Genomic DNA, 26,233 nt, shown 5'->3' on the forward strand with positions numbered 1-26,233 from the left:
GGAGAGGATTTTCTCTCCCTTAAGCCTGGACTTGTTCTTTCAACCCTTTTACTGAACCACTTAATGTATGTCTGGTGCAGGTGCACATTTTGAATCTTTCCCTTCTCATTTTGAAGTTATTAGAAACTCAATTGGCCATTTTTTTAAGGTTGAAAATTGCTTCATGGATCATTCTACATTTTCTCTTTTTTTTTGTCGCTATTGATGGGCATGTTTTGGTGGTGGCCTTGTCCTATCCTATGGACCTTGTGATGATTCCCCCTTCTCCATGTTCTCCTCCTGCTCCTCTAACAACTTTTGCTCTAATTTTGTCTTCCTTAACAAATGTTGGTTGTATTTCCCTCGCCTTGGTGTTGTTCCTCCTCCATCTGTTGTTTTCCCTCATGAGGTGAGGATTCCTCTCTTTTCCACTCCTTTTGTGAATCTGGATGATTCCATTGCATAGATTGTGGTTGGTAAACAAAAGAAAGGTCCCATGTTCTCTTCTCTTCCTCTTCCTCGTGTTGAGAAAGAGTAGTTTTTTGTTTAAGGTCGAGATCTTTGTTTCGTACTAGTTTGAAGCTTCAGGCAAAAGTTGTCTTTGATTTCTCTTTGGTTTCTTTGGTAGTCTCACACCTTGTGAGATCCCTTCTCTCTACCTAGTTGGATGTTATGTACATTGGTTTGAGTTATTGCTCGATTTACTTAATCAAAACCTTAGACTATAGTTGAGGGTCCCACTGGGTGTAATAGATAGGTGATTAACCCTCCTTCACACAAGACTAGTTAGAATAACATTTATCTTATTTTTAAGAGCAGGTCTCATTCTAATGTGAGAAAATTGAAGGAGAATTATAAGGAGGTCTATGTTAGAGAAGGCTTGGATGAGGATCTCTATGATTTAAATGCCCTCAACCCTTAACTTTGGTCTTGGCATTCACCCACTCTAAAGTCCTCTAATATGTTAAACGAGAAGTTGTGTAATTCTATTCTCTTACCCATCCTAATTAGGGATCATGGATTGTGATTTGAAACATTAATTAAAAAATCATCAGATAGCCTAGTCAAAAAATAAAAAACTAGCTTAATGGATTGTAGAAAATTCATGTCTTTAAGTTGTTTTAAGTTAAGAAACATACTAGTGACCCCTTAACTAGAAATCAAGCTTGACTCCCAAAAAGAGAATTAGCTGTAGGTAGGAAAGCAACTCATATGTCAAATGATGAGACCATTGGTAAGATAGAAAGTTCCCTAAAGAGATTCAACTTCAAGCCACCTTGAGTTGATGGATTTATTGTTGTTTTCGAGTGATTTGATTTCTTTGTGTTCCTTGTCCCTAGTATTGGGATGTTGATGGTTTGTTGGTGTCTTACAATCTTTATGCTATTTGTTCTATGTTGATGTATGGGTATCCATGATGTATTCTTCTTAGTCTTTGTAAAAGGGTGAGGCACTATCAGAATCCCTCTATTTACATCACTACCACAATTTCCTTTCTTGCCTCTTTTAAACTTAAGGATGTTTGCATCACTTTTAATTTCTCTCATTTGATTGAAAAGGTGCATGTTCAACATTAATCAAATAGGTGTAGATCCATTTCACTTTAATTTTATTAAAAAAAATATTTCTCAAATTTTAGATATTTTTCAATAATTATTTTTAGTTTAATTTTATTCACAATTAGACTCAACAAAAATAATTTGCTAATTACTTTTTAATAAAGCTCTTATTGGAAACAGTGTTTTGCAATTATGAAGATAATGCAAATTTATATATGTTGAGTTGACTATCATTTAACTCTATTAATTTGGTCACTCAAGTATCCTTTTATCTTTAATATAGATGCTTTTATTCTTTTCGATATTAATTTTACAAAACATTAATTACATATTGTTTGCTTAATGAATGAAATCCATATCAACAATATCAATTTGGTATTGAATATCATGATTAAAACTATAAATGTGCTTTACAAGAAATTCACATAAAAATGCATTCTCTTTTGCAATCCTAAAGTAACACAAGTTTATATGTTCAACTATCTTGTGTTAAACTTTCTCAATATAATCATTCATGTACCCTTTTATAGTGTTTCTTTAGTGAATGGCATACATATCCTATACTATGTAGTCACTCAACATTGACTACATACTCAAAATACATTCTAGACTACATGACTATCATCTTCAAATGTTGATTACATTTTTTTCTCTAATCCTTAAGAAAAAAATCAAGTTAAATGAAAAGGAACATTATATAGATTGGAACATTGTGTAGATTAGCTAAGATTCCATTCTATTTCAATCGCCATTTTTTTCTTCTTTTAGATTTGACTAAAATATTTTTAAACATTTGTAATCTTTAAACCCATAAATCTTTGTGTAAACATTGAGTCTTAACTATAACTTATAAAAATATGCTTCTATCAAAAGGATAATTTGAATCACAATATATTCTCTTATAATTTGTGTAACTAATGTAAAGATCTATTTTTTTTGCATAACCCTCCTCTCAAAGTTAGTGTAGGAAGTTATTATGTTACCTTCACTTCCTTGCACATGTCATGGAAGAAAATAGAACTTAACATGAACCCCTAAGTATTTCTTCTATCATAAATTCGTCCAATGGTGAAAACCATTTTTGTGGTGCCCTGGGCAAGTACCATGGTGAAAACCGGACAACCGACACCATGTGTAGGGACTTTTCTCCTATCCTTCATGATTCCACATCATTCTTTCAAATATCACATTCTCATATACTCACAACAATAATATAACATTTCAAGTATCTTAGTCCAATACAATATTTCAAAATATACATGTAAAAGATTATACGGTTTATTAAATCCAATAGCAAAGTACAACAAAACAAAAAAAATATTGAAAACCATTTCCGTGGTGCCCTAGGCAAGTACATTGGTGAAAACCGGACAACTGACACCATGTGTAGGGACTTTTCTCCTATCCTTCATGATTCCACATCATTCTTTCAAATATCACATTCTCATATACTCACAACAATAATATAACATTTCAAGGATCTTAGTCCAATACAATATTTCAAAATATACATGTAAAAGATTATTGGGTTTATTAAATCCAATAGCAAAATAGGTTCAGCAGCCTTCTTCTACTACTGTTGAGCCTACTTCTGGTGATGCTCTACTTCGACAGCCTACCTTGCAACAATCTACCGTTGTTTCTCAACTTCCTGCTGTGTTTCTACAACAACACTCTACAACTACTTCTGATCACAACTCTATTGAATCACTTCCACATGATCTCTCTCTTGGTCCTAATGATTGTATCGCCTGGACTGTGGTTCGTCGAAGGTGAAAGGGGAGGTCTTCCCCCCTTGTCCTAACCTCTCCCTCTCAAGACTTGGGTGTCTCTTCCCCTCCTTGAGTTGGGTCTAGTTTGGTTTTTGATATGTTTGTTGTAAAGGGGCTTGCTTTGTTTTGTTGTAAAGGGGTTTGGTTTGTTTTGTCTTTTTCATAGTATCTGACTATGTTAAGGGTCGGTGCCCTAGCTAACTCTGCTTCTTTTTAATCAAAAACAAAACAAAAAAATAGTATAATGAATTCTAAAAGAAAGTTTAGGCAACAATACCAAACAATTATAACCCATAAAACACTTCATGGAGAAATTATATGTCTAACATTCCCTTATTTTAAGTAATGACGTTAATTTAACTCCAATTTAGATTAAAAGAGGAGGATTTGTTCAATTAAATTTAATTTGGCTAGCCAATGAAGCTACCCTCACAATAGATCATGTTAAAAACCTGAAAAAATATAGTGGGTCATAATAGTTATTGTTTGAGATCCCATAAAATAAAACAATAGAGGTATACAAGGAGAGGAAATCTTATGGCTCATATCATAAATGTATCCACAGGAACTACTATATTATAAATCAATAAAAACTTTGTCAATGTGCATGTGCCATTAAATTAGTAGGATATCTGAACATCTATTGTTATTCAATATTGTTAGACTTGCATGTATAGAAAAAAAATGATATAAATTTGCAATCAAGAAATACACTATTTTATACAGCAAGCAAGGATGGATGGAACATCTATGTATGCAAGCTAGGGTTTAACCTAGACTACGATTTACTTTGTTTTTTGTGCAATTGAAGGGGGGTTTTAGGGGTCGTGTGGTCTACTGCTTTCTTTGGTAGTGTTTGTTTGTGCATGCAAGGGCATGCATTTTAGGTGATTGTGTTCTTCATTTCTATTTTAGCAATTGGGGGAAGTTTGAGTTCAGATTTTGTTGTGGTTCGTTGTGGTGTGGGGCTTGTGCAGGTTGTGTTTGGTGCAGATTATTATGGTTGGACAAGCTTTGCCTTCCAGTTTGGTGATTGTTGATGTTGGGAGGCACAATGGCTCATCTTTGAGTGTGCATGTGAGTCCATAGGAGTCCTTTTATGTTGGGGAGGGTTCCAAGCTCAAGAAAGTGAATGGTTGTTTGTCACACTGTCAGGATCATTGGTGTTGGTGATTCCTCCATAATCTATTGGGGAGGATGTTTCATATTTGACCAACCATGCTTTGATCTACAAATTCCTTGGAATTCACATCTCTTTCCGCTTTGGATTCATGGATTCGTAGCACTTGATAGATTGATGGGAAAATGGAGCTCATGTTGGTGGCTAATAGTTAATTTATGGTTGTTTCTTCCAATATGATAGGAACCATGTTTTTTAGGGAGGACCATACTTTTACAATCGTGTTGGTTTGCTCATTAAACCATGGCACATGAGTTTTGATTTTGCAGAGGATTTGCCCTCGAGGGTTCTTGTTAGGGTTTGCCATTTGTGTTTGCCTTTGGAATTACGGAGAGAGGATATCTTGCGACAAATTGTTGCATTACTTGGAAAGTCGACTGCAATTTCTCAACAAACCCTAGATAGAAAGGTAATTTCATTCGCTCATATCTAAGTTGAGGTTGATTTGAATAACCCTTTACCAGATTTACTGGAGATTTGTTTAGGGTCTTCGTCTTGGGTTCAACGGTTGGACTATGAGTCTCTCCCTTTTAGATGTAGAATTTGTCATGAATATGTTTGTCTTCAACATCAGTGCCCTCAAGTTTCTAGACCTGTTGCTGGTAATAATTCCTTTATTCGCCTACATGTGGCGAGTGATAAAAAAGACAAAGGTAAAGCTCTTGTGTTGGATGGGGGTTCTGCAGCGGATGGTTTTGAGCCAGCTAAACCTCACACTAAGGGACAAGGACAAAAGAGGTCCTTTATGGATCGACACAATGAGAAGGATTTTAATCGTTTTGAGGTTTTGGCTTTGGAGGAAGGGATTCCACTTGAGGTATCTTTTGGGGATTTGGAGATGGCTTTGTCGAAGGGGGTTGGTCATGATATCCCAATCTCTCAGGGCCCTTAGATCCCCCAAGATAATTCCACAAGTAAGATAGTGCAAAATCCATATGTTTCTACTATCATGCAAGATAATGTGCTTTTGGCAGATTTGGCCAAATAGGTTTTGAAATCTAGCAAGGGTAGGGGTTCTTCTCAATTTTTGGGTTTAAGCCAACAACCTCATAAGAAAATTTTATTGGATACTTCCAAAGGTGGTCATAAAACAAATCAGGTGAAGCTACAGTTAGCTAGGGATTTGTTGGTGGAGTCGAGGTTGGTGAAACCAATTGACTCTCACTTTTCACAATCTCTCAATTGATCATTCTTTCATGGAACGTCTTGAAAGCTATTCATGAGTTGGTTGGTGTTCATTCTCTAGATATATTTTGTATTCAGGAGATTAAGCTTTCGGTCAATCTTATGCTTCAACATGCTCCAGTGGTGTGGCACTCTGGCTAGTGTCAGTGTATTGGTTCCTTGGGTTGCTCAGGTGGATTGGCTCTTTTTTGGGATCCTACCAAAAATTTTCCTCTTTGGTGGCTCTCTAGTCAGTCTTCTCTCTCTTTGGTTGCCTCTAGTCTGGAATCTGGTGAGATTATTTTAGTTAAAAATGTCTATGATCTCATTGATATTCGAGGTAAAACCCAACTTTGATCAAATCTCAAACATGTTCAATCATGTGCTCCTTACTTTCCTTGGGTTCTTGCCGGTGACTTTAATTATGTCCTGAGCTTGGCTAAGAAGAGGGAAGGGTTAGCTAGATTGGGTCCTTCTTTTGTTCTCTTTCAGGATAATGCAGATTTTTTTGGCCTTGTTGATGGCAAGTCGTCTAATGGTGGTGTGGTGAGGATGTTATTTCAAAGAGATTGAACAAATTTTTGGTCTCAAGCTATTAGGTTGGGGATAGGATGCTTTCCTCTTCTAAGATCCTTGACTGGCGAGGCTCTAATCATTGGCCAATCAAGTTTACTGATGGGTTGGTTAAAGTCCTAAGGATCCTCCTTTTAAATTTCAGCTCATGTGGCTTCGCGATGAATCTCTTCACGACCTCATGGCTCAGTGGTGGCATGGTGGGGGCCTTGCCTATGGTACAACTATGTATACTTTTGTTAAGAAGTTGCAGTTTGTGAAATTCCAACTTAAAAAATGGAATAGGTTATTATGTTTTGGCAATTTTTCTCAAAGAAAACAAAGAGCTCAAGAGTGCCTGGATATTATTACTCGTCAATTTCGAGACTTTGGCTTCACTGATGGGTTAGGCAGAGCTGAGTCTCAGACCTTGAAGGATTTGGAGGAGTGGGAGCTTAGGTAAGAGATCTTTTGGAAGCAGAAAGCTCAAATAGATTGGCTTCAAGCGAGGTATTGTAATACAGCTTTTTTCCATAAGTATGTTCAAGCTCATCGGCAGAAAAGTGTTATTTCTTCTCTGGTTAATTCTCAAGGCATTCAACTAACCTCTCTTCAGGCCATGACACATGAGGCGATACAGTTTTATTCCACCATTTTTTCTGATGACGTGCCCCTTGTTCATGTGGAGGAGAACGAAATTCTGGCATGCATCCCTTCTTCAGTCACTTATTTGATGAATGAATTTCTCCTTCGTTCGATGACTTTGTCTGAACTTGAAGAGGTTGTTCTCGGGATGGTCAAAGGGAAAGCTCCTGGCCTAGATGGTTTTCCAATTGAATTCTTTCAAGAATTTTGGGATATTATCAAGTTGGATTTGCTTGCAATAGTTCAAGAATCTCATATTAGCAAGCAGATGCTTCAGGCCTTGAACTCTACCTTCCCGGTTCTTATCCCCAAAAAGGAGGGTGCACCTCAACTGGATTTCTTTAGACCCTTTGCCTTGTGCAATCTTGTATGTAAAATTGTCACTAAATTGATTGCAGAAAGACTTAAAATTTGGCTCTATTCATTGATCTCTAATGAGCAAGTGGGTTTTGTGGCTGGCAAGCAAATTTTGGATGGGGTTGTTATTGCTTCTGAAGCTATTTATTCCATAGTCGTGTCTAAGGAGACATCTATGTTTATCAAATTGGACATGGCTAAAGCTTATGGCCTTTGGATTCAACTTGGAGTGGATCAGTTGGTTAATGAGTTGTGTGACCTCTTTTCTTATCAATGGCAAGCCTTCTCAACTATTTGGAGCTTCTAGAGGTCTGCGGCAAGGAGACCCTCTTTCTCCTTGTTTATTATTATGGTTGAGGGCCTAGGCCAATTCATTAAGTCCCAGATTTCTCAAGGTGTGATTTGCAGGTGGAATTAGGGTGTTGGACTACCTAACCTTTCACATCTTCAGTTTGTTGGATGTCTAGCATCAAGACAACGAGCGAATGAGCACGAGTCCTCTATCTATTTCTTTAATACCTCTGAAGCCATTCAGAGAAGAATTGCCAATATTTTGACGTTTCAAATAAGTTCTCTCCCTTTCATCCATTTGGGTATTCCTCTCGATGTTAGTCGGCAGCTTAGGCCTTTCTGGCAGGACCTACTGGATAAGTTGTGTCAGAAGGTCAACCATTGGACTCATAGGTGGCTTTCCACCGCTGCTCTAGTTACTCTCCTTCAATCTGTGATTCGGGCTCTTCCTATTTACAAGGGTTTTGTTCATGCTACTCCAATGTATTTCCTTAAGGAATTTGATGCTTTGTCTCGCCAATTTCTCTTGATTGGTAACTTGCATTCTTCTAAGTGGATTTTGGTTAAATGGGATTGAATTTGTCGGCCTAAAGTTGAGGGTAGGCTTGGCCTTCGATCTGTGATGTTGAATAGCCAGGTTCTTGCGGCAAAGTTATACTAGCAATGGTGTACCAACCAACACCAAGTGTGGGCTCGTATTCTCACTCAAATATTTGGGTTCCATTAGTAGTTGGAATGTTCCTCAATGCCAGCTGGAGGGCAAGGGCTCAAGGATCTAGCATACTTTGAAAATTGGAGCGTAGCTTATTAAGGATGGGCTCTTTTAGATTTATAATAAAAGTTTGAAGGCTCTTTTCTAGTTGGACTCTTGGGATGGTAATCCCCCTATTCTTTCTATGTATCCTCATTTACAAGCTCTTTATGATATCTTCTGGTTGTTGGGTAGACTATGGTTGGTGATTACAAGGATACTCAAAACTTTGGGTTGGTTGTTGGTTATAGATGGAAGGGTTCTGCTAAGTGGCCACATGGGGGTTCGAAGGACCCTCGACAAGAGTTGGGTCATATTCTTGTTTCCCGAGAGTGTAACTCCTTGGAGGGTCAGGATATTTTGGCTTGGGGTAGTGATTCTTCTGCGAAATGTTCAATTGTTGCAGACTTCATGAAGCTTGTTCGTCAAATTCATGGTGGTGAAGAGGTGCCTTTGTGTAAACATATCTGGAACAGATTTTCTTGGCCAAAATGTAACTTCTTTCTAAGGTTGGTGGTTCAAAACCAGTGTCTCAATTGGGATAATTGGTGTAAGTGAGGTTTTTTTGGACCTTCTAGGTGTGTTTTGTGCAATAATACTGAGGAGACTGCCTCCCATATTTTCTTGCAGTGTTCCTTTGCTAGGTGTATTTGGCACTCATGGTGGGATTGTTCTAACCGTACCTATTGGCATGTTTCTTCTCTTGTTGAGTTTTGTGACCGTTGGAGCCAGGCTCCTATGCACACTCCTTTTCTTCAAGTTACCTGGTCTTTAAGACACTTATTTTGGCACATTTGGTTGGAACAAGATCGTAGGATTTTCAAAGATGTCAAGTTTAATGTTCAACACGTGTGGTCGAAAATTTTGCACTCTTCGAAAGACTATTACGGCTAAGTGTGACCTTGTTGGGGGTGTGGCTCTTGGAGAGATTGATATATGTAACCGATTTATTTTTTCTCTTCACAGGGATGCTCTTGGTCCTGGTATACAGATGGCTCGACAGCTTATGAGGAATAGATGTCACCATCCTTTACGAAGGATTTCTAAAACAGGTCATTAGAACCCCCCTCTTGGTGTTCTGAAAATTAATATGGATGGGTCTTATAGGGGCAATCCTTGGCATGCTAGTATTAGAGTGGGGACTGATAGTTCTAGGCAAGTCCAGTTTCTTTTTTCTATCTACAAAGGTTCCCATACAAATAACTATAGGGGTGCCCTTGCTATTTTGGTTCCGTTGGAGCATCATTGTTCTCTTCCCTAGCAACAGATTGTTGTTGAATCTTACTCCCAAATAGTGGGGTCTTTGTTGAATCGGCAACACTTTGATGGTGTTAGTTGGCAATTGCAGTTGGTTATTCAGCAAATTCTTTTGTTTTGTGATTCTTTTGAGTCATTCACTTCCTTCATGTTCCTGGAGAATGGAATAGGGTAGCTAATTGTCTTGTCAAATGGGCCTCTGAATTTATGGAGGGATGGTATATTGAAAATAGGGCTCAATTATCTCCAGAGTTGTCTCATATGTTGGATCAACTTGTTGATCTCGATAACTCTTTTGTAGTTCTCTTTGCTAAGCAGTTCGCCTTCTTTTGTTGTATCTCCCTTTTTGTTTTGAATAGATTTTTACTCCTTTATTTATAAATAACAAAATTTTAAAAAAAGGAAAAAAAAAGGAAGAGAGAAAGAAAAGAAATCATTTTAAGTTTTAAACATTGTCTCCATCCTTGTAAAATCTAACATATTTCCATGTAGCATAAAAAAAAACTATTTAACTTCGCATCTTATAAAAGCATTGCTTTGTAACAACCAACTCATTCCAACAAAGCATTCATATTATCTCAAGTTTAGGAGGCAAAGATAATCCTTGGACCTACGGACTATGGGTTTTAAAAATCATAACTGTCAATTGCTTCCATGACAGATGAAAATATATGTGAACTATTCACTTTGTGGAAAAAATTTAGTTAACTAGTAAGCTGTTAGCCTTCTCATCTCTTATATCGTTAGGTCAAGCTTTTATGTCATTTAACTTAAAGAAAGATAACAATTTCACTTCGAAAACATTAGGGGTTCTAGTGATTCTTTCCATCCACCTCACAAAACAAATTTAAGTGGTTTTCATTAGTGACTTCATTTATAACACATTTTACGAGAGGCAACATTGTTCATCTTGCATTATGCTTTGTACATTGTTTTGTTTTATTAGGCTTTTTGAACGAAGAAAGCAAAATATTTCAACTCACACGGCAAATATTGATATTAAAAAGGGCCACCCATGAATTTATAATAATTTATAAGACAAAAAAAAGAACACTGGGATATAATTAAATTCTGGCAAGATTGCTTATCATATAATATAGGGTTAACTCTTTGCGTTCAAGGTTGCTACAGTAATTGTGGATAATGTAAGGTTAAAAGGGACCTTTTATATGAAGAATTCTTCAAAATAAAAATAAAAACAAGGGAAGATACAGTGCAAAAACAAGAGAAGATGCAGTGTAACTAGCTTGAGCTCTGAAATGCACGGTAGATGGAAGCATTCCATGCATTCCTAGCATGCTGTCTGTATCTTTGCCCACAAATTTAAATAATACCCAAGACTGTATATCATACATGATCTTTTGATTGCCACCCTAAAGATGCCCGCTTAAATCTAAATTGTAAAAAGTAACAGCTCTTATTTTCTTGCATCAGATTCAATTTTGTCCTGTAGCATAATTTTCTTCTTCTCATGGGACCCCTATTTCAGAAAAATAGTTCGTCTCATGGTTCCATATAACCCCTTCTTAAAGATCCCTCTTAAAGAATATATATCGATTCAAGTAAATATAAAAAATCTCTGTCAAGCAAATCCTTCCATGCCTCTGTTTCGACATCAAGCTGAGAGCACTTTATAATTCAGAAACTTGCAGTCGAAAAACCCCTTGATTATTTTGATTGCAACAATTAGCCCCCATTCGCAACAAATTTCTCTATATACGGTCCAAGATCTTGTGATGATAATAAAAACTTCATCAAAGATCAATGCATCCTGTAGCTTTTGGTAGGAACAGAATATTAGACATGATCATCATCTGGGAACCGAATTGTCACCGCAAGTAAATCACTTGCAGCCAACACATTAGTTTTTCCAAAAGCCTTTCTTGCAGCATTCACCGAATTATTTATACAATTGGCCTGTTTACATAAAATCAAAGACAGATTATATGCCATGCAAACGGATCAATAATAATATCCTAGAGATCTATCTTGAGAAATAAAAAGCTTACAGTAGTGAATTTTCCACCAAAGTGGGTTAAGATTAGACTCTCGGCATTGATTATTCTGGCAAATTTTCCAGCCATTGCTGCAAAATTTTAGAAAAAAGAAATACACATCAAATCACAAATTACCATAATGAGATTATTGTATATAAGGGTTTCAAAATGCGAAGTACATACAAAGGATCAAGAAACAAAATTCATCAATGAAATTAATGAGATTGGTGATAAAATTGATTTTTAAATTCATTGTGTCATCAAATGGCTTTGGGAGTGTACACAAAGGACCAGCAAACAAATTGCATCATTGAAATTATTGTAAACTATCATTAGGATCATGAGTTTGGAGTTAAATGGCACATCCAAAACTTCAGCTGCCTTTCAAAATGGGGTCTTAAGTTCATAAGGTGACATAAACTCGCTAATCATATGTCTAAATCTACTGCCCAAATAAGTACAGTATATTGTGCATTGTTCACGTATACATTCTTCAAGAATAGCTTGTTTGCAAAACAAATCAATCCAGCATTTCAATCCCACTACTATGAGATGTATTAAATTACGAATACAGTTCTGTAAGCAAACAGATTCGTAATAATACAAGCACGGGAAATAACAGGTAGAAGTGAAAGATTTTTATTTATTTTTAAATTCACTCTATAAAGGATGTAATATTTTTATTTGTAGACCTATTTGAATTATAAGGTCAATTGATTGTTTTAATTATGGTAAACACTTTTGACTGGAACTATTAACCAAAGATAGGTTTTGAAATGACCCCAAAACATTTTACAACAAGATCAACAAGGAAATGGAACAAGGCCCAGACCCAATACAAACCAACCAAAAAGGTGAACGAAACTAGTCTCACAAAAAGGAGACTGAAACCAACAAAAGCAAAGGGCACAGCAAGGACCAGAAAATACTTTTGACCAGAGGAAAGAATCATGCTGGAAAATAATCCAAAACCAACAACAAAACCTAGCAGACAATCAAGCGGTTTGAAACCAAACATCACCGAAGGCCTTGAAAGGCAGGGCAGGAATATAGTCAAGAAGTTTCATAATGAAGTTCCTGTTCGCAAACACCAAACTTGGTACATAGCTTAATACAAAGAAAAAATCAATTTCAACATAGACAAAATCTAGCAACAAGAAACCTTGTTCTAGATTTATGACATTGTCAATGGTAATGAACTAACCAATACCATCAGCAATACCATGAAAGATGCTCTCATCCTAGAACTCCAAAATGAGCTCGAGGAGACGAACCCAAATAGGAACCGTATTAATCATGGAAGTATTGAAACCAGCAGACTATCTTTTTTAATGAAGAAATGCCTCAATGGATTGGAATAAGAATGGAAGGAATTCATTCATCAAAGCTATCACCTGAACTAGACCACGAGCAAGCCAACATTTGAACAACTAGCTGCAAATAAAATCAATGTTTGGTCTAAAACCAAGGAACCTCCCAATAAGAGTAATATGCAAACCTACAAAAGATTTGTCCACCGATACATCAAGAATAGAAAGAAGAGTCCAATAAGAGAAGCGCCAAAATGAGAATTTGAAAATCCACTAAAGGGTGACCACTCCAACCATGCACTCCTGCATCAAGGGAGGAGGCACATGAGGACACCATCCATAGCAATCTGATCAGCAGAAAGAGGAATGGTGCCATCACTTGGGAAAGGGATTCCTTACAAAGCACAGTGGGGGATTCTCTCTAACCCCAACAAAGCGCATAAAAAACTAGAACTCAACAATCCGCAAAGGAAACGACAATGTGGGGAGGGGAGCAAAGGTCAACACCAAGGGAAGGAACCCCTTATCTAGACCAGGACCCCTAGTGAGAAAAAGCTCAACCAATGCAAGAACATGCCTAAGCATCGTAGGAACACCAAGACAAATGCCCAACAATCTGACCTCAAGCAGGAGGTCCAACAGCAAATCCTCATCATCCTCAATGACCTCGAAGGCCTCCTTGTAATGTCCCCTTCCTTGTGATGATGCATTCAGTGGTCCATTGGCCTATTCCAGAGACCCATAGGCTATGTGGAAAGGAGAAATTAGGGTTTCCATCTTCTGTGGAGTTCTAATCAAGCTTGTCAGGGGTGGAATGTGGACTTACTATTATAAGTAAGTTAGGGTTTGGCTGTCTGGATGGTGTGGTGTTACTAAACTCACCAAGCTCTTTCTCTAGGTGTGAAGATCACAATTTTCGGAGCAGTATTTCTTGACTTACTACTTTTAGTAAGTGGCAGTTTGGGCGATTCTATTTTTGGCAGTCCTGGATATGGTCCTGATCCAACACAGTTTAGTGATCCTCATTGCTCGGCCTCATCCTGGATTTTGCTGATAATCAGAATTGGAGTTATAAGCGATTTAATTTAATATTATTTCCTTATCCTAAGGTTTAAAATTTAATTATTTTATTACTGATTGATGATATGGGGAATTGTGCATAATGTGATTTTCTTCCTAAGTCTGCCTAGGCGAATTATTGGATAATTGAAAGGAGACTTTATTTTATACATCAAAGTTTATTTTATGCCAAAATCGTGGTCCTCTCTTAGGCGCGATTTTTGACTTAGGAAGTGGGCGCCATACTTGGGTCCACCACTTGAAACAAAATGCAATATGAAAGAGGTAAATTTGGAGGCAATTTCATTTGAATTCTAGACTTGAAAAGCTATATATACAGGGGTTTGGCTCCTCATTTGATTATCCAGAGAAAATATTGTTGATTCATTTTTTTCCTTGATGACAAATCAGTAAAGCCACGTGTGTTTAAGTTCATAAGGTTGTCGTGACAAATTTGACTTCGGGTTGACACTTAACTTTGGTAATATATACTCAATACCTAACTCACGAGAGTTAGTGATGGACGTAAGAGAAAATAAATTATGACAAAGGATGTTGTTTGATTTGTTTGTTTATTTCACATTTTTGTGAAACCCTTTCACGGGCAACTCAGCGAGGACTCTGTTACGGCAGTTTAAGCTTTGAAAGGGTGCTTAACCGTGACTTTCGGTAACTACTGGTAAATCCTTGTGATTTGTTATTGCAAAAAGTTTATGATTTGTTGTTGACAGTTGACAGTTTTGAGTATCTCCTTGACTTTAAGGAGGAAAGTTTATCTACGGGAAGAAACAGATTTTTTCATGGTAGTTTGTTGAAGTTAAACAAAGTTGTAAAATGAAATTTATTTTAAACCCTAACAGGTATACCAGGATGTTATTGGAAACAGTTTTTTGTTGTGACTGCACATACATCTATACATGCATAGTGTTTATAAATGGATATGAAATGGCATTGTTAGATGGGATTTTTGTTGTGAAAATAAAGTTGAATATCTTATAGACTCTAATAAAAATCTGTGATTGTATAGCCTGCAAAATTGCAAATATACTATCATAGATCTTGTTGATTTTCATTGGAAGGTTAGGAGTTGGACTCCTTGCAGCAGGGCTGCTAAACTGGATGTAATCTTGGATTTTTGGACTGGTTAATACAATAACTGAGTGGTTTTCTCCCTGTGACAAGATCTGGTTGGATCTTGAGGGTTTCCACTCAGCACAAAATCGTGTCAAGTTTATTACTTTTGTGTTAATGCTCTGATATTTATCTTAGTCCTATTTCTGTTTCAGTTTTCTTATCTTGGCAAATCACTCTCAAACATATTGCTACATTTGTACAATTCTGCTCTCTGTCTCTGTTTTGTAAAGCTTATTCAAATCTTAAAAAGCATATTAATTTGGTGTATTTCAAAGTTCAAAGTACTCTGATTCACCCCCTCCCCCTCTCAGAGTACATCTGCTTTCAACAATTGGTATCAAAGCATAGGAGTCTTTTAGGTTTGCCCTAGGACTGATTCTGGTACTTGAAAGAGATGGCTCAAAATGAGGGTGCTTCGCTCACCAGAGCGCCTCTGTTTGATGGCACTGATTACCCTCCTTGGAAAGTTAAAATGGAAGCTTTCATTGATTCTCTTGATATTAAAATGTGGGAGGTAGTGGCTAGCAAATACACTATACCTTCTGCTGTGCCTACTGATGCAGATGAAAAGGCAAAATTTGAGTTGGATAAACGTGCTCGCTTTGCACTACTTTGCGGGTTATCAAAGGAGGTCTTTGTTAAAGTTATGTACTTTAAATCAGCGAATGAGGTATGGACAAATCTTGAATCCATTTACCAAGGTGATGAGAAAGTGAGAGAATCTAAATTGATTGCTTTGAAAACACAGTTTGATTCTTTAAAAATGAATAATGATGAATCAATAGCAGCTTATTTTCTACGAATTGATGAAATTGTTAATGCTCGAAAGGGCCTTGGAGAAGAAATTGATGAACATGATGTAGTTGCTAAGGTCATTAGAACATTATTGCCTAAATTTGAAACTAAAATTTTTGCTCTTGAAAGAAACACTTTTCTAAAATGACTGTTCACAAACTTCAAAGCATACTTACAGCATATGAAATGAGGATTGGAAATGTTCCTTCAACCTCTACTGAAACGGCTTTCAAAGTTGAGAAACATGAGGATAGTGAGTCTGAACTCTCTGATGTCTTTGAAGCATTACTTGTCAGAAAACTTAAGAAAAAGTTTCAAGGAAGTTTAAGTGTTTTGGTTGTGGCAAAACTGGACATTTTGCCGCAAAATGTCCGTATCTAGATCTAAGCAAAGATGATGAGAAGTTAGAAAAGTCTTTCAAAAAACCTTGGAATCCTAGTAAAAAATTTATTAAAAAGAAAAGTCTCATGACAAAAGAAGAGTTTGATGATGACTCTGATGAGTTAAATGGTGATAATTGTGAAACGCTTTTGATATTGAACCCATTAAGATCTGTTCTGAAAAACCAGAAACAGATTTTGATATTGAATTAAATAAAGTTAATTTTGAAGAGGAATTGCCTTGTGCTCCTCAAGAAGTGAAACGACTCAAAAAACTTGTTAATGCCTATGAAAATTCTAGTCAAATTCTGCAACTGGATCTAGCAAATACAAATAAGGTCATTGAAACTCAAAAATGTCTTATTGATGAGAAAGATGTAGAGATCAGAAAACTAAAGGAACAAGTGTATGTTCTTGACAGTCAAAAACAATCTGAAAATACTGCTGAAAACGGTGAAACATCATATCAAAACACTATCATAGCAAACAGTAATCAGTTTTTGAATAATAGATTCTTTCATGGTTGTTGTCACTTTTGTCATTTGTTTGGACACAAAGTGAATACCTGCAGATTTGCAAAAAATTCCGCTTATGGATACAAACAGGGTTTTGGTTTCTTAAGAAACACAAGGTGTTTTGCATGCTATCAATATGGACACACCTCTAATCATTGTAAGAAGTTTAAACAACCTAAACAGGTTTGGAGACCAAAGCTAGAACAGACTATGCTTGTTCAAACAGCATTCATTTCTACAAAATCTGCTATCTAGGTGTTAGATAGTGGGTGTTCCCATCATATGACAGGGGACAAAAGCAAGTTCTTAAACTTAAGGGATCATCCAGGAGGCTTTGTTAAATTTGGAGACAACACTGGACTTTATATAACTGGAACTGGTACTATGATGATAAACAACAATACTCCGATAAATGATGTTTATTATGTGGAAGGTTTGAAATATAGCTTACTAAGCATCAGTCAGATATGTGATAGCGGGTATTAGGTCATGTTTAATGCTTATGGATGTACTATTAAGAAGAAATCTGGGAAAACAGTAGCAAATGGTTTTAGAACACCTGGAAATGTGTATAATCTTTCAGACTCCACAAGTCAAGAGCAATCTACAGGCATGTGTCTTATGAGCCATGTAGATGAAAACTGGCTATGGCATAAAAGATTTGGGCATGTGAACTTTGGCAATATAGTCAGAATTAGTAAGCATGAAAATGTTAGAGGTTTACCTCTAATTAGTAAACCTGCAAATACAGTTTGTAGTGAGTGCATTAAAGGCAAACAAACCAAATCATCATTCAAGACAAAAGAATTCTTGTCATCAAGACCTTTAGAGTTGATTCATACAGATTTGTGTGGTCCAACTAAGACTCAATCCTTAAATGGAGAAAAATACTTCATGTTGTTTGTAGATGACTATACCAGGATGGTTTGGGTTACCTTTCTCAAAAACAAATCAGAAGCATTTAATAGGTTCAAAGTTTTCAGAAAAATGGTTGAAAGAGAGACTGATCTAAAATTAAAATGTTTAAGATCGGATAGAGGAGGTGAATTTACCTCTCAAGACTTTGTCGAATATTTGAAAAACATGGTATCAAAAGGCAATATTCTGCAGCACGTACACCACAACAGAATGGAGTGGTCGAAAGGAAAAATAGAACAGTAAAAGAAATGGCTAGGACTATGTTAAATGAGTCAAGCTTACCTGATAAGTTCTGGAAAGAGGCAGTACATACTGCTGTTTATATTCTTAACAGAGTTCAAATCAGAGTTAGAACTGCATGTACCCCTTATGAATTATGGCATGGAAAAACTGCTTCTGTTAAACACTTTGGAATTTTTGGTTGTAAGTGCTATGTTAAAAATGACACTGATAATTTGGATAGTTTTCAGTCAAAATCTGATGAAGGCATTTTTCTTGGCTATTCCTCAAATAGTAAGGCTTACAAATGCTTTAATAAACGGCTGAATAAAGTGGTCGACTCTGTAAATGTTATTTTTGATGAAAATCTAAATATGATAATAAATGGTTTGAATATTGAAGAAGAATCAGATCTAGATTTTGGAAATACTTCAACTTCTGTTGAAACTGTTGATCCTAAACAAGTTGAACCTAGTCCGAACAAAGATGAGGAACTTACTGATATTAGCACAGATGTACCTTCAAAAACACCTTCCAGAATTATTTCTAAAAGGCATCCTGACACACTTGTCATTGGTGACAAAAATGCTGGCATACTGACTCGTGGAAAGGCAAAACATGCAGAACAGGCTCAAATGGCCGAACACTTCTGTCTCATAACTGATTTTGAACCACAAAATGTCTCTGAAGCTCTAAATAATCAATCTTGGTTAAATGCCATGAAAGAAGAAATCAATCAAATCGAGAAAAACAAAACTTGGGAACTTGTTCCTCGTCCTGTTGACAAAAATGTGATTGGCAGAAATGGATTTTCAGGAACAAACTAGATGAGTCAAGAAAAGTGATAAGAAATAAGGCAAGGTTTGTGTGTAAGGGATATGCTCAGCAAGAGGGTATAGATTTTGGTGAAACTTTTGCTCCTGTGGCTCGTTTAGAATCTATTCGAATGTTTCTTGCATATGCCTCGCATAAAACGTTCACAGTTTACCAAATAGATGTTAAAACTGCATTCTTAAATGGTTATCTTGAAGAAGAGGTTTATATGGAGCAACCAGAAGGTTTTGAATCTTCTGAATTTCCAGGTCATGTGTACAGGTTACGAAAAGCATTATATGGTCTTAAACAAGCACCTTGTGCTTGGTATGCTAGACTTGACTCCTACTTAATTTCAAAAGGCTTTACTAAAGGAAGTGTTGATAGCACACAGTATACAAAAGATGTTAATAATGATCTAAAAGTTTTTCAACTATTATGGAATCCGAATTTGAAATGTCTATGTTAGGACCTCTCAAATTTTTCTTGGGAATACAAGTGTCTCAACTTGATCATGGGCTCTTTATATCTCAAGTAAAATATGCTAAAGAAATGTTGAAGCGGTTTCAAATGGATCAATGTAACCCTGTTGGCACACCTTTGGAAACAGGATGCAAGTTGGTCAAAGTGGATGACTCGCCCCTTGTTGACCAAAGGGAGTATAGATCCATGATAGGTAGCCTATTGTATCTTACTGCATCTAGACCAGATTTGATGCAAGCGTTTGGTTTCTAGGTATCAGTCGGCTCCTAGAGAATCTCATCTTAACGCTGTCAAACGTGTATTCAAGTATATACAAGGAACTCTTGATTATGGTTTGTGGTATCCAAAACATGATGATTTTACTTATACTGATGCTAACTGGGGTGGATGTGTTGATGATCAACATAGCACCAGTGGTGTAGCATTTTTCCTTGGAGACAGGTTAGTTGTGTGGCATAGCAAAAAGCAGGACTGCATAACTTTGTCCACTGCTGAATCTGAATATATTGCAGCTACTGCTTGCTGTACACAGTTGTTGTGGATGTCCTACCAGTTATCTGATTTAGGCATTACTGTATCTAAACCAATGTCTATATTTTGTGATAATACTAGTGCCATTCAGATTTCAAAGAATCTTGTCATGCATGCTCGTACGAAGCATATTGCTTTAAAATTGCAATATTTAAGGGACCAAGTTTCCTCAAATGAGGTCAAGCTCATTCATGTTTCGTCACAAGCACAGGTTGCAGATATATTTACTAAAGCTCTTCCCAAAGAGCAATTTGCTCGGTTACATGATAGGTTGGGAGTCTACTCTCAATCTTTTATTAATGACTGATCCTTCTGACGTATGGGGGAGCTTTCATGCTAGCTCCAGGTTCAATCCTCTTTGTCCTTGATGACAAAAAGGGGGAGAAAACAACATGATGTTGGTAGGTATTATGGCATTCATCATTTGAATTGGTTCTGATCTGGCAGTTCTTCTGACAGTTCATATTGGCATACATTGGTATTTTGTGTTGGCATTCATCATTTGAATTGGTTCTGATCTGGCAATTGATCTGATAGTTGACAAATGGCATTTGGTTCTGACAGTTGATATTGGCATATGGTTCTGACAGTTGATATTGGCATACATTGGTATTTTGTGTTGGCATTCATCATTTGAATTGGTTCTGATCTGGCAGTTGATCTGACAGTTGACAATTGGCATTTGGTTCTAACAGTTGATATTGGCATACATTGGTATTTTGTGTTTCAGCACACTTGGCTATTGACGTTGGTTCTATATTTGCCATCAATATTCTTTGATATATTTTCAATTGGCAGATTCATTGGTTGGTCTCATTGGCACACTTCATCAGTTTTTTTTTACACTGGACATTGCAATTGATATCTTTGTTGAATTGAAAATTTTGAACAAGAAAGATTGTTTTTCCATTTGTTTTGATGGTTAGTTTTTTTGCCATCAAAGACAAAGGGGGAGTTTGTTGATTCATTTTTGTCCTTGATGACAAATCAGTAAAGCCACGTGTGTTTAAGTTCATAAGGTTGTCGTGACAAATTTGACTTCGGGTTGACACTTAACTTTGGCAATATGTACTCAATACCTAACTCACGAGAGTTAGTGATGGACGTAAGAGAAAATAAATTATGACAAAAGATGTTGTTTGATTTGTTTGTTTATTTCACAGTTTTGTGAAACCCTTTCACGGACAACTCAGCGAGGACTCTGTTATGGCAATTTAAGCTTTGATAGGGTACATAGGGAGACAACAATGAATATGGACAATGCTCACACACAAGGCAAGGAGCATGTAGAACATAAGATGCCACTGAGAGGGGGGGGTGAATCGGTGGTTATCAATATTTTCAATCTTTTAAATCTGACTGTGTACCGGTTAGCAATTCCAAGGCTAAGTGAATATACCGGTGAGACAAGGAAGAGATTAAGATGCAAGCACACACAGGCACATCACATAACACCAGATATACGAGAAAAACCCAATGTGGGAAAAACCTCTATGAGAAAAGTTGTTGTGGGAAAAACCTCGGTGAGAAAATTTGATGGAGTCTACTGCTTCAATCTAACCTCACAATGAACAATTGTATTACAATGTTTGGGGCACCAACCCAAGGAGCACCAACTCAGTGATATACAATGAATGTAATCAACACAATAGTAATAACCCGGTCACAAATGAGTTCTCTAACCCTTGCAATTATTTCTCTCTGCCCATTTTACTCTTCTCTTCCGGTTCAATCCTTCTCTATTCTCTACTGGTTCTCTATTCACCCTCTCTTTTTGATTCCCCTCCTGCTCTGCTTTTGCCTTGCCAGATTTCCTCTTACTCACACTATCTCTTTACTGGTTTCACTCTTCTCCATCTTACTGCTTTTATTTTTTGTCGGTTCTCTACTCACATTCATCAGGAATCCCACCGGATGAAGATCCTGTCAAAGGATGAAGAGAAGAATGACAAAAAGTGTGCTGCCTCAAGATAGCAAGGAAGACAAGGTGGAAGGTTACAGGGTCATATGTCTAGTTGATGATGTATCTGCTCTATTCTAGGAAAGTCATATGAGTGCAATACCGGAAGCAGAGAGCGCAATGTAATGACAACCAGTTCCAACCAGTTATTGGCAAGCAAGTGACAAGGATCCACAACCACTAGGTGTTTGGCAGATTGAGTGCAACTGTCCATCTACTCCCACCTGTTAGTGGTAATACTTAGCTTATCTCACAACATGCATGGAATGCATCATAACCCTCTGGGATAAGACGGTCAAAGAAGTTAAAGGCAGGTGGTTGAAGGCTTATACCGGATGACCTAAGTGAAACATAAAGATGCCTCAAGCGTGTGAAAAGAGAGCTACGCACCTGATCAACAAGAGAAGGCATGATGAGCTACCGGGACATAAAAAGAAGGATAAGTAGTGATGAGTTTGCCTCTTTGGCAAACCAGTTGAGATGATGTCCGGGCTAATGAAGGAGAAGGAAAGGTCTAGCAGTTGCAAACATGGAGTTATACCAAGATGCAAATGGAGATTGGTGTTACCACAGTTGGTGACAATTGAAGAATATTGGGAAGGTATTCTCATGGGTGATAATAGCATGCAGGCAGGAGTATTGTCAACCGGTAAACAAGAACAAAAAGGTAATCAAGCAACTGGTACGGACGATTGGAGAGGATTCACATGTTGTGGTTCAGAGTATATGCTCATACCTTTGGCATGTGTTTGTGATTGAAATCGCATCAAGTTAGGTGAACCGAAGAGAACATTTATAAATGACTAATATGTGCTCTGTGAAGAAGAATGAATACCGGTCCAACATGCAGGTAGGTAAGGCAACCGGTAAGCTAACAAAGAGACAAAGTAAAGGACTCTTACCAAATGGAGATGTGCATAGTGAAGTGATGAACTTTGAATTGGGTGCAGTCTAGGTCATCATGACCTAACCAACAGAATAGTGAAGAGTTGGCTTGAAGGTTAACCGGCAAGGCAAGATGAACTGGTAGTATAGCATGAATACCGGTAGAGTGTTTTTGGTCAGTGCCTAAGCCTGAACCGACACAGTTAACATGAATAGCATGAATACCGGTAGAGTATAGCATGAATACCAGTAGAGTGTTTTATGGGCCAACCGGTTTGATAGTTAACATGAAAGACTATGGCATTGTGGTCATGACAGATTATATCACAGGTTGTGATGTACATCATGGTAGTGGATGATCATCTGTAGATCATACTTGCTCAGCTCTACCGGTACAAGGTGCAGATTGGAGCCCTGGTTTACGACCTGACAGGGAAAGAAGACCTAAGATCTATGGTTCAGGGGGAGTTCACAACTTTACATCCCTTGATTTTTGAACCATATGTTGGCCAAAGAGGAAGAGTTACCTACACAGGGGGAGAATATACAGTTGGTATCAGATTGGTACATACAATTGGTATCAGGTTGGTGTCTGAGCCCTATATCTGAAGTGTTGTTTAATGAGAGGATGCAGAGTATAATGGTCAAAGGGGGAGAAGCAACCGGTAGAAAGTTCTGTGAGTCGCCTTTGCCATTGTTGTCAAAGGGGGAGAGGAAATTTGAAGTATACCAAATACTACATGTGTTGACACAATGCCAAAGGGGGAGATTGTTGGCATTGTGCTGCCATTGATGTCAACCAGTATTGTTGTCATTGATGTCAACTGGTAAAGAAATAGTGTAAGAGGAAATCCGGCAAGGCAAAAGCAAAGCAGGAGGGGAATTAGAAAGAGGGTGAGTAAAGAACTAGTAGAGAGCAGAGAAGGATTGAACTGGAAGAGGAGTAAAACTAACAGAGAGAATTAATTGCAGGGTTAAAAAACTCATTTGTAACTAGGTTATTACTATCGTATTGATTACATTCATTGTATATCACTGAGTTGGTGCTTAGTGCAGGGGTTGGTACCCTAGATCAGCACGGGTTTGTGCTCCTTGGGTTGGTGCCCTCAATCAGTAGGGGTTGGTGCTCCTTGGGTTGGTGCCCTAAACATTGTAATACAATTGTTCATTGTGAGGCTGGATTGGAGCATTAGACTCCAACAACATTTCTCACCGAGGTTTTTCCCATATTAGGTTTTCCTCGTATATTCGATGTAATGTGATTTGCATTTGTGTGTGCTTGCATCTTAATCTCTTCCTTGTCTCACTGGTATATTCACTTAGTCTTGGTATATTCAGCCCCCCCTATCAGTGGCATCTTGTGTTCTACAATTGGTATCAGAGCCTAGGTTCTCAGTTAGATAAGCTTTTTCCAGCTTGGGTAAATTCTAGTTTTTAGAACACAATGGTTAAATTTGAGTCAATCCCTACTCCGGTGTTTAATGGGTCAGACTATTTTATTTGGAGTTGTAGAATGGAAGTCTACCTATCCTCTTTAGGCTATGATGTCTGGATGTCAGTTGTTAATGGTCTCTCTAGTCCTGTTAGTCCTCCCACCGCTCCTGAAGCTGAAAGAAGATCTAAGTACAATGTTGATTCCATGAAAGCTATACTCAGTGGACTTTCCAGTGATGTTTCTTCACAGGTGGATAAGAGCAAGTCTGCAAAGAGTTTGTGGGACTAATTGAAGAAGTTGTATGGTAATGAACCTACCCCTGCTGAACCGGATTGTGAGAGCAAGAAGAGAAATGGAACACATGAGTATACCGATGATAAATCTAGTTCGGTTAGCAGTTGCAGCAATGATGAAGAAGAAACCCATCTCTTCATGGCTCAAGAGATAGAAAGTGAGACGCACACATCAAAAAGGGATAACACAGATCAATCCTACCAGCGAGATGTGTTTGGTAGTGATGAAGAAGATGAAGAAGAAGTTGAGGCTCACGTTGATCTTGAAGGAGAACTTGTAAGTGCTCTCAAGGAGCTTAGTTGAGTAAGAAAAGAATACAAGATGTTCATGAACGCTGCTATTGTGGAACAAGACCAGTAGTTCAAAAGTCTTCAAGAGTTAGAGTCAACCATTGCCAATCTGAAAGCACAAATGGATGATGCTAAAAGGATGAATGTAGAATCAAAATTAGATCTGGGCAACAAGAAATGCAGGTGTAAAGATTTAGCATCAGAGCTAGAGGCCAAGGACAAAGAATGTCAGAAGCAAAAAGATGAAATGGAGAATCTCAGAAAAGACCTTGAGAAGTGCCAGGATGAGCTCAAGGTGAGGATTCGGTATGATAGCAGCTCTGAAGCTCTAGATAAAATGTTGAGCAAACAAAAACACTCCAAGGATACCGAAGGAATTGGATGTGATGCCGACAAATGCTCTACAAGCAAGGATACCTCCAACAAAGAAATTCAGTTTGTGTCCTGAAGTGGAAATAACAAAGGACGGACCTTCACTGTCAGAATTGTTCCAAGAAGGAAGATAGACCTAACTACAACAGGTGAAGACATGAGGATGAAGACCGGTGCTGCAAGGAGGAACAATGCTGATCCAAAAGGAAAAAGCAAGCTGAATGAAGGTGGTTTCATCAGAAATAAGAACATAAGAAGATAGCCTAGAAGACCTCCTGTCGGTAAAAGACAAAGAAATGTTGCTGCACACAAAACTGAGAATAGGAGAAGGCCAAGACATATGTTTGTTGTACATGAGCATTCCAGGATCAACAACAAAGGAAGAAGGAATGGAGGAAACGAGCCTGCAAGGCAAGCTCATGCTTGGCAGAATAAATTTATAAGTTATAAGCCCTCTTTCTTCAATTCCTGTTTTTCATGTAAAGAATATGGCCATAGAGCAGATGAATGTAAAATGAGGTCTAGGAATAGACAAAATGCTTTTCCTAGGAATAACAATTAAGTTTGTCAAAGATGCAATGGATTTGGCCATAGAAGTCATGAATGCAGAAAGAAGCCTCAGACATATGGCAGCCCTTCCACTTTCTCTTCCAACAAAATTGCAAGGTATAGCAACTATGGTCGGCATGGAAGAGATAATAGAATGTATGAGAATCAAAGACCTGCATGGAACAAAAGGAGGAGTGTTCCTGCAAGATCAAGAAATCTACCGGTTCCGGTAGTTGGCTACAATAGCATGATCAGGAGAAGAAGATCAAACCGGTTTGATAAAAGATCCCATGATCACCTAGTTGGCATGAACACAATATGCTACTACAGCAATGTTTTTGGAGCAAGGACCAATCAGCAGAGGCAAATTAACACTACTCCCAAGGCTGCAAATGAGAAAAGGAGGGAGATCAAGCAGGTATGGAGAAAGAAGCAAGAGAATACAACCATGGGCAGGCACTCTGCGTTCAATGCACAGGTGATATCTCCTAAGGCTTAAAGGAGATGCAGGACTTTAGGGGGAGCTACATATAGATCACATCATTCACCCCCAACTTTGAAAAGGACAAATGAAAGAATGGGTTGCTACCGGTATAAGGGAAAAGATGAGATGGCAGTGTGTGTGTAGTTGGTGCCTTGGCTACACATCTACATATGTGAGATGGATTACTGCTACTAGTGTAAATGGACAAAAAATGGTAATAGAGGCTTTTGATTCAGGAAGATGCAGTTGAGTGGATAAGATGTCCCGGTAGAGATATTGGTCCGGTATAGCAAACCGATATGT

General features: G+C 37.6%; 1 protein-coding gene across 4 annotated transcripts in view; it reads right to left on the reverse strand.

The window, feature by feature from the left end:
- Positions 1 to 10,568: 10,568 nt before the first annotated feature.
- Positions 10,569 to 26,233, reverse strand: part of LOC131067632 (uncharacterized) — a 141,905-nt gene continuing 126,240 nt past the window's right edge. For all 4 annotated transcript variants that reach the window (XM_058002722.1, XM_058002721.2, XM_058002723.2 and 1 more), the window contains 2 exons: positions 11,517 to 11,593; positions 10,569 to 11,424 (listed from right to left, as the gene is read on the reverse strand). In XM_058002722.1, coding sequence (XP_057858705.1) covers positions 11,305 to 11,424; positions 11,517 to 11,593 — 197 coding nt within the window. In that variant the 3' untranslated portion in view covers positions 10,569 to 11,304. The remainder of the gene's footprint in view (positions 11,425 to 11,516; positions 11,594 to 26,233) is intronic.

The sequence above is a fragment of the Cryptomeria japonica genome, chromosome 5 (assembly GCF_030272615.1).
Source record: "Cryptomeria japonica chromosome 5, Sugi_1.0, whole genome shotgun sequence".
In the NCBI taxonomy this organism is placed as follows: Eukaryota; Viridiplantae; Streptophyta; class Pinopsida; order Cupressales; family Cupressaceae; genus Cryptomeria; species Cryptomeria japonica.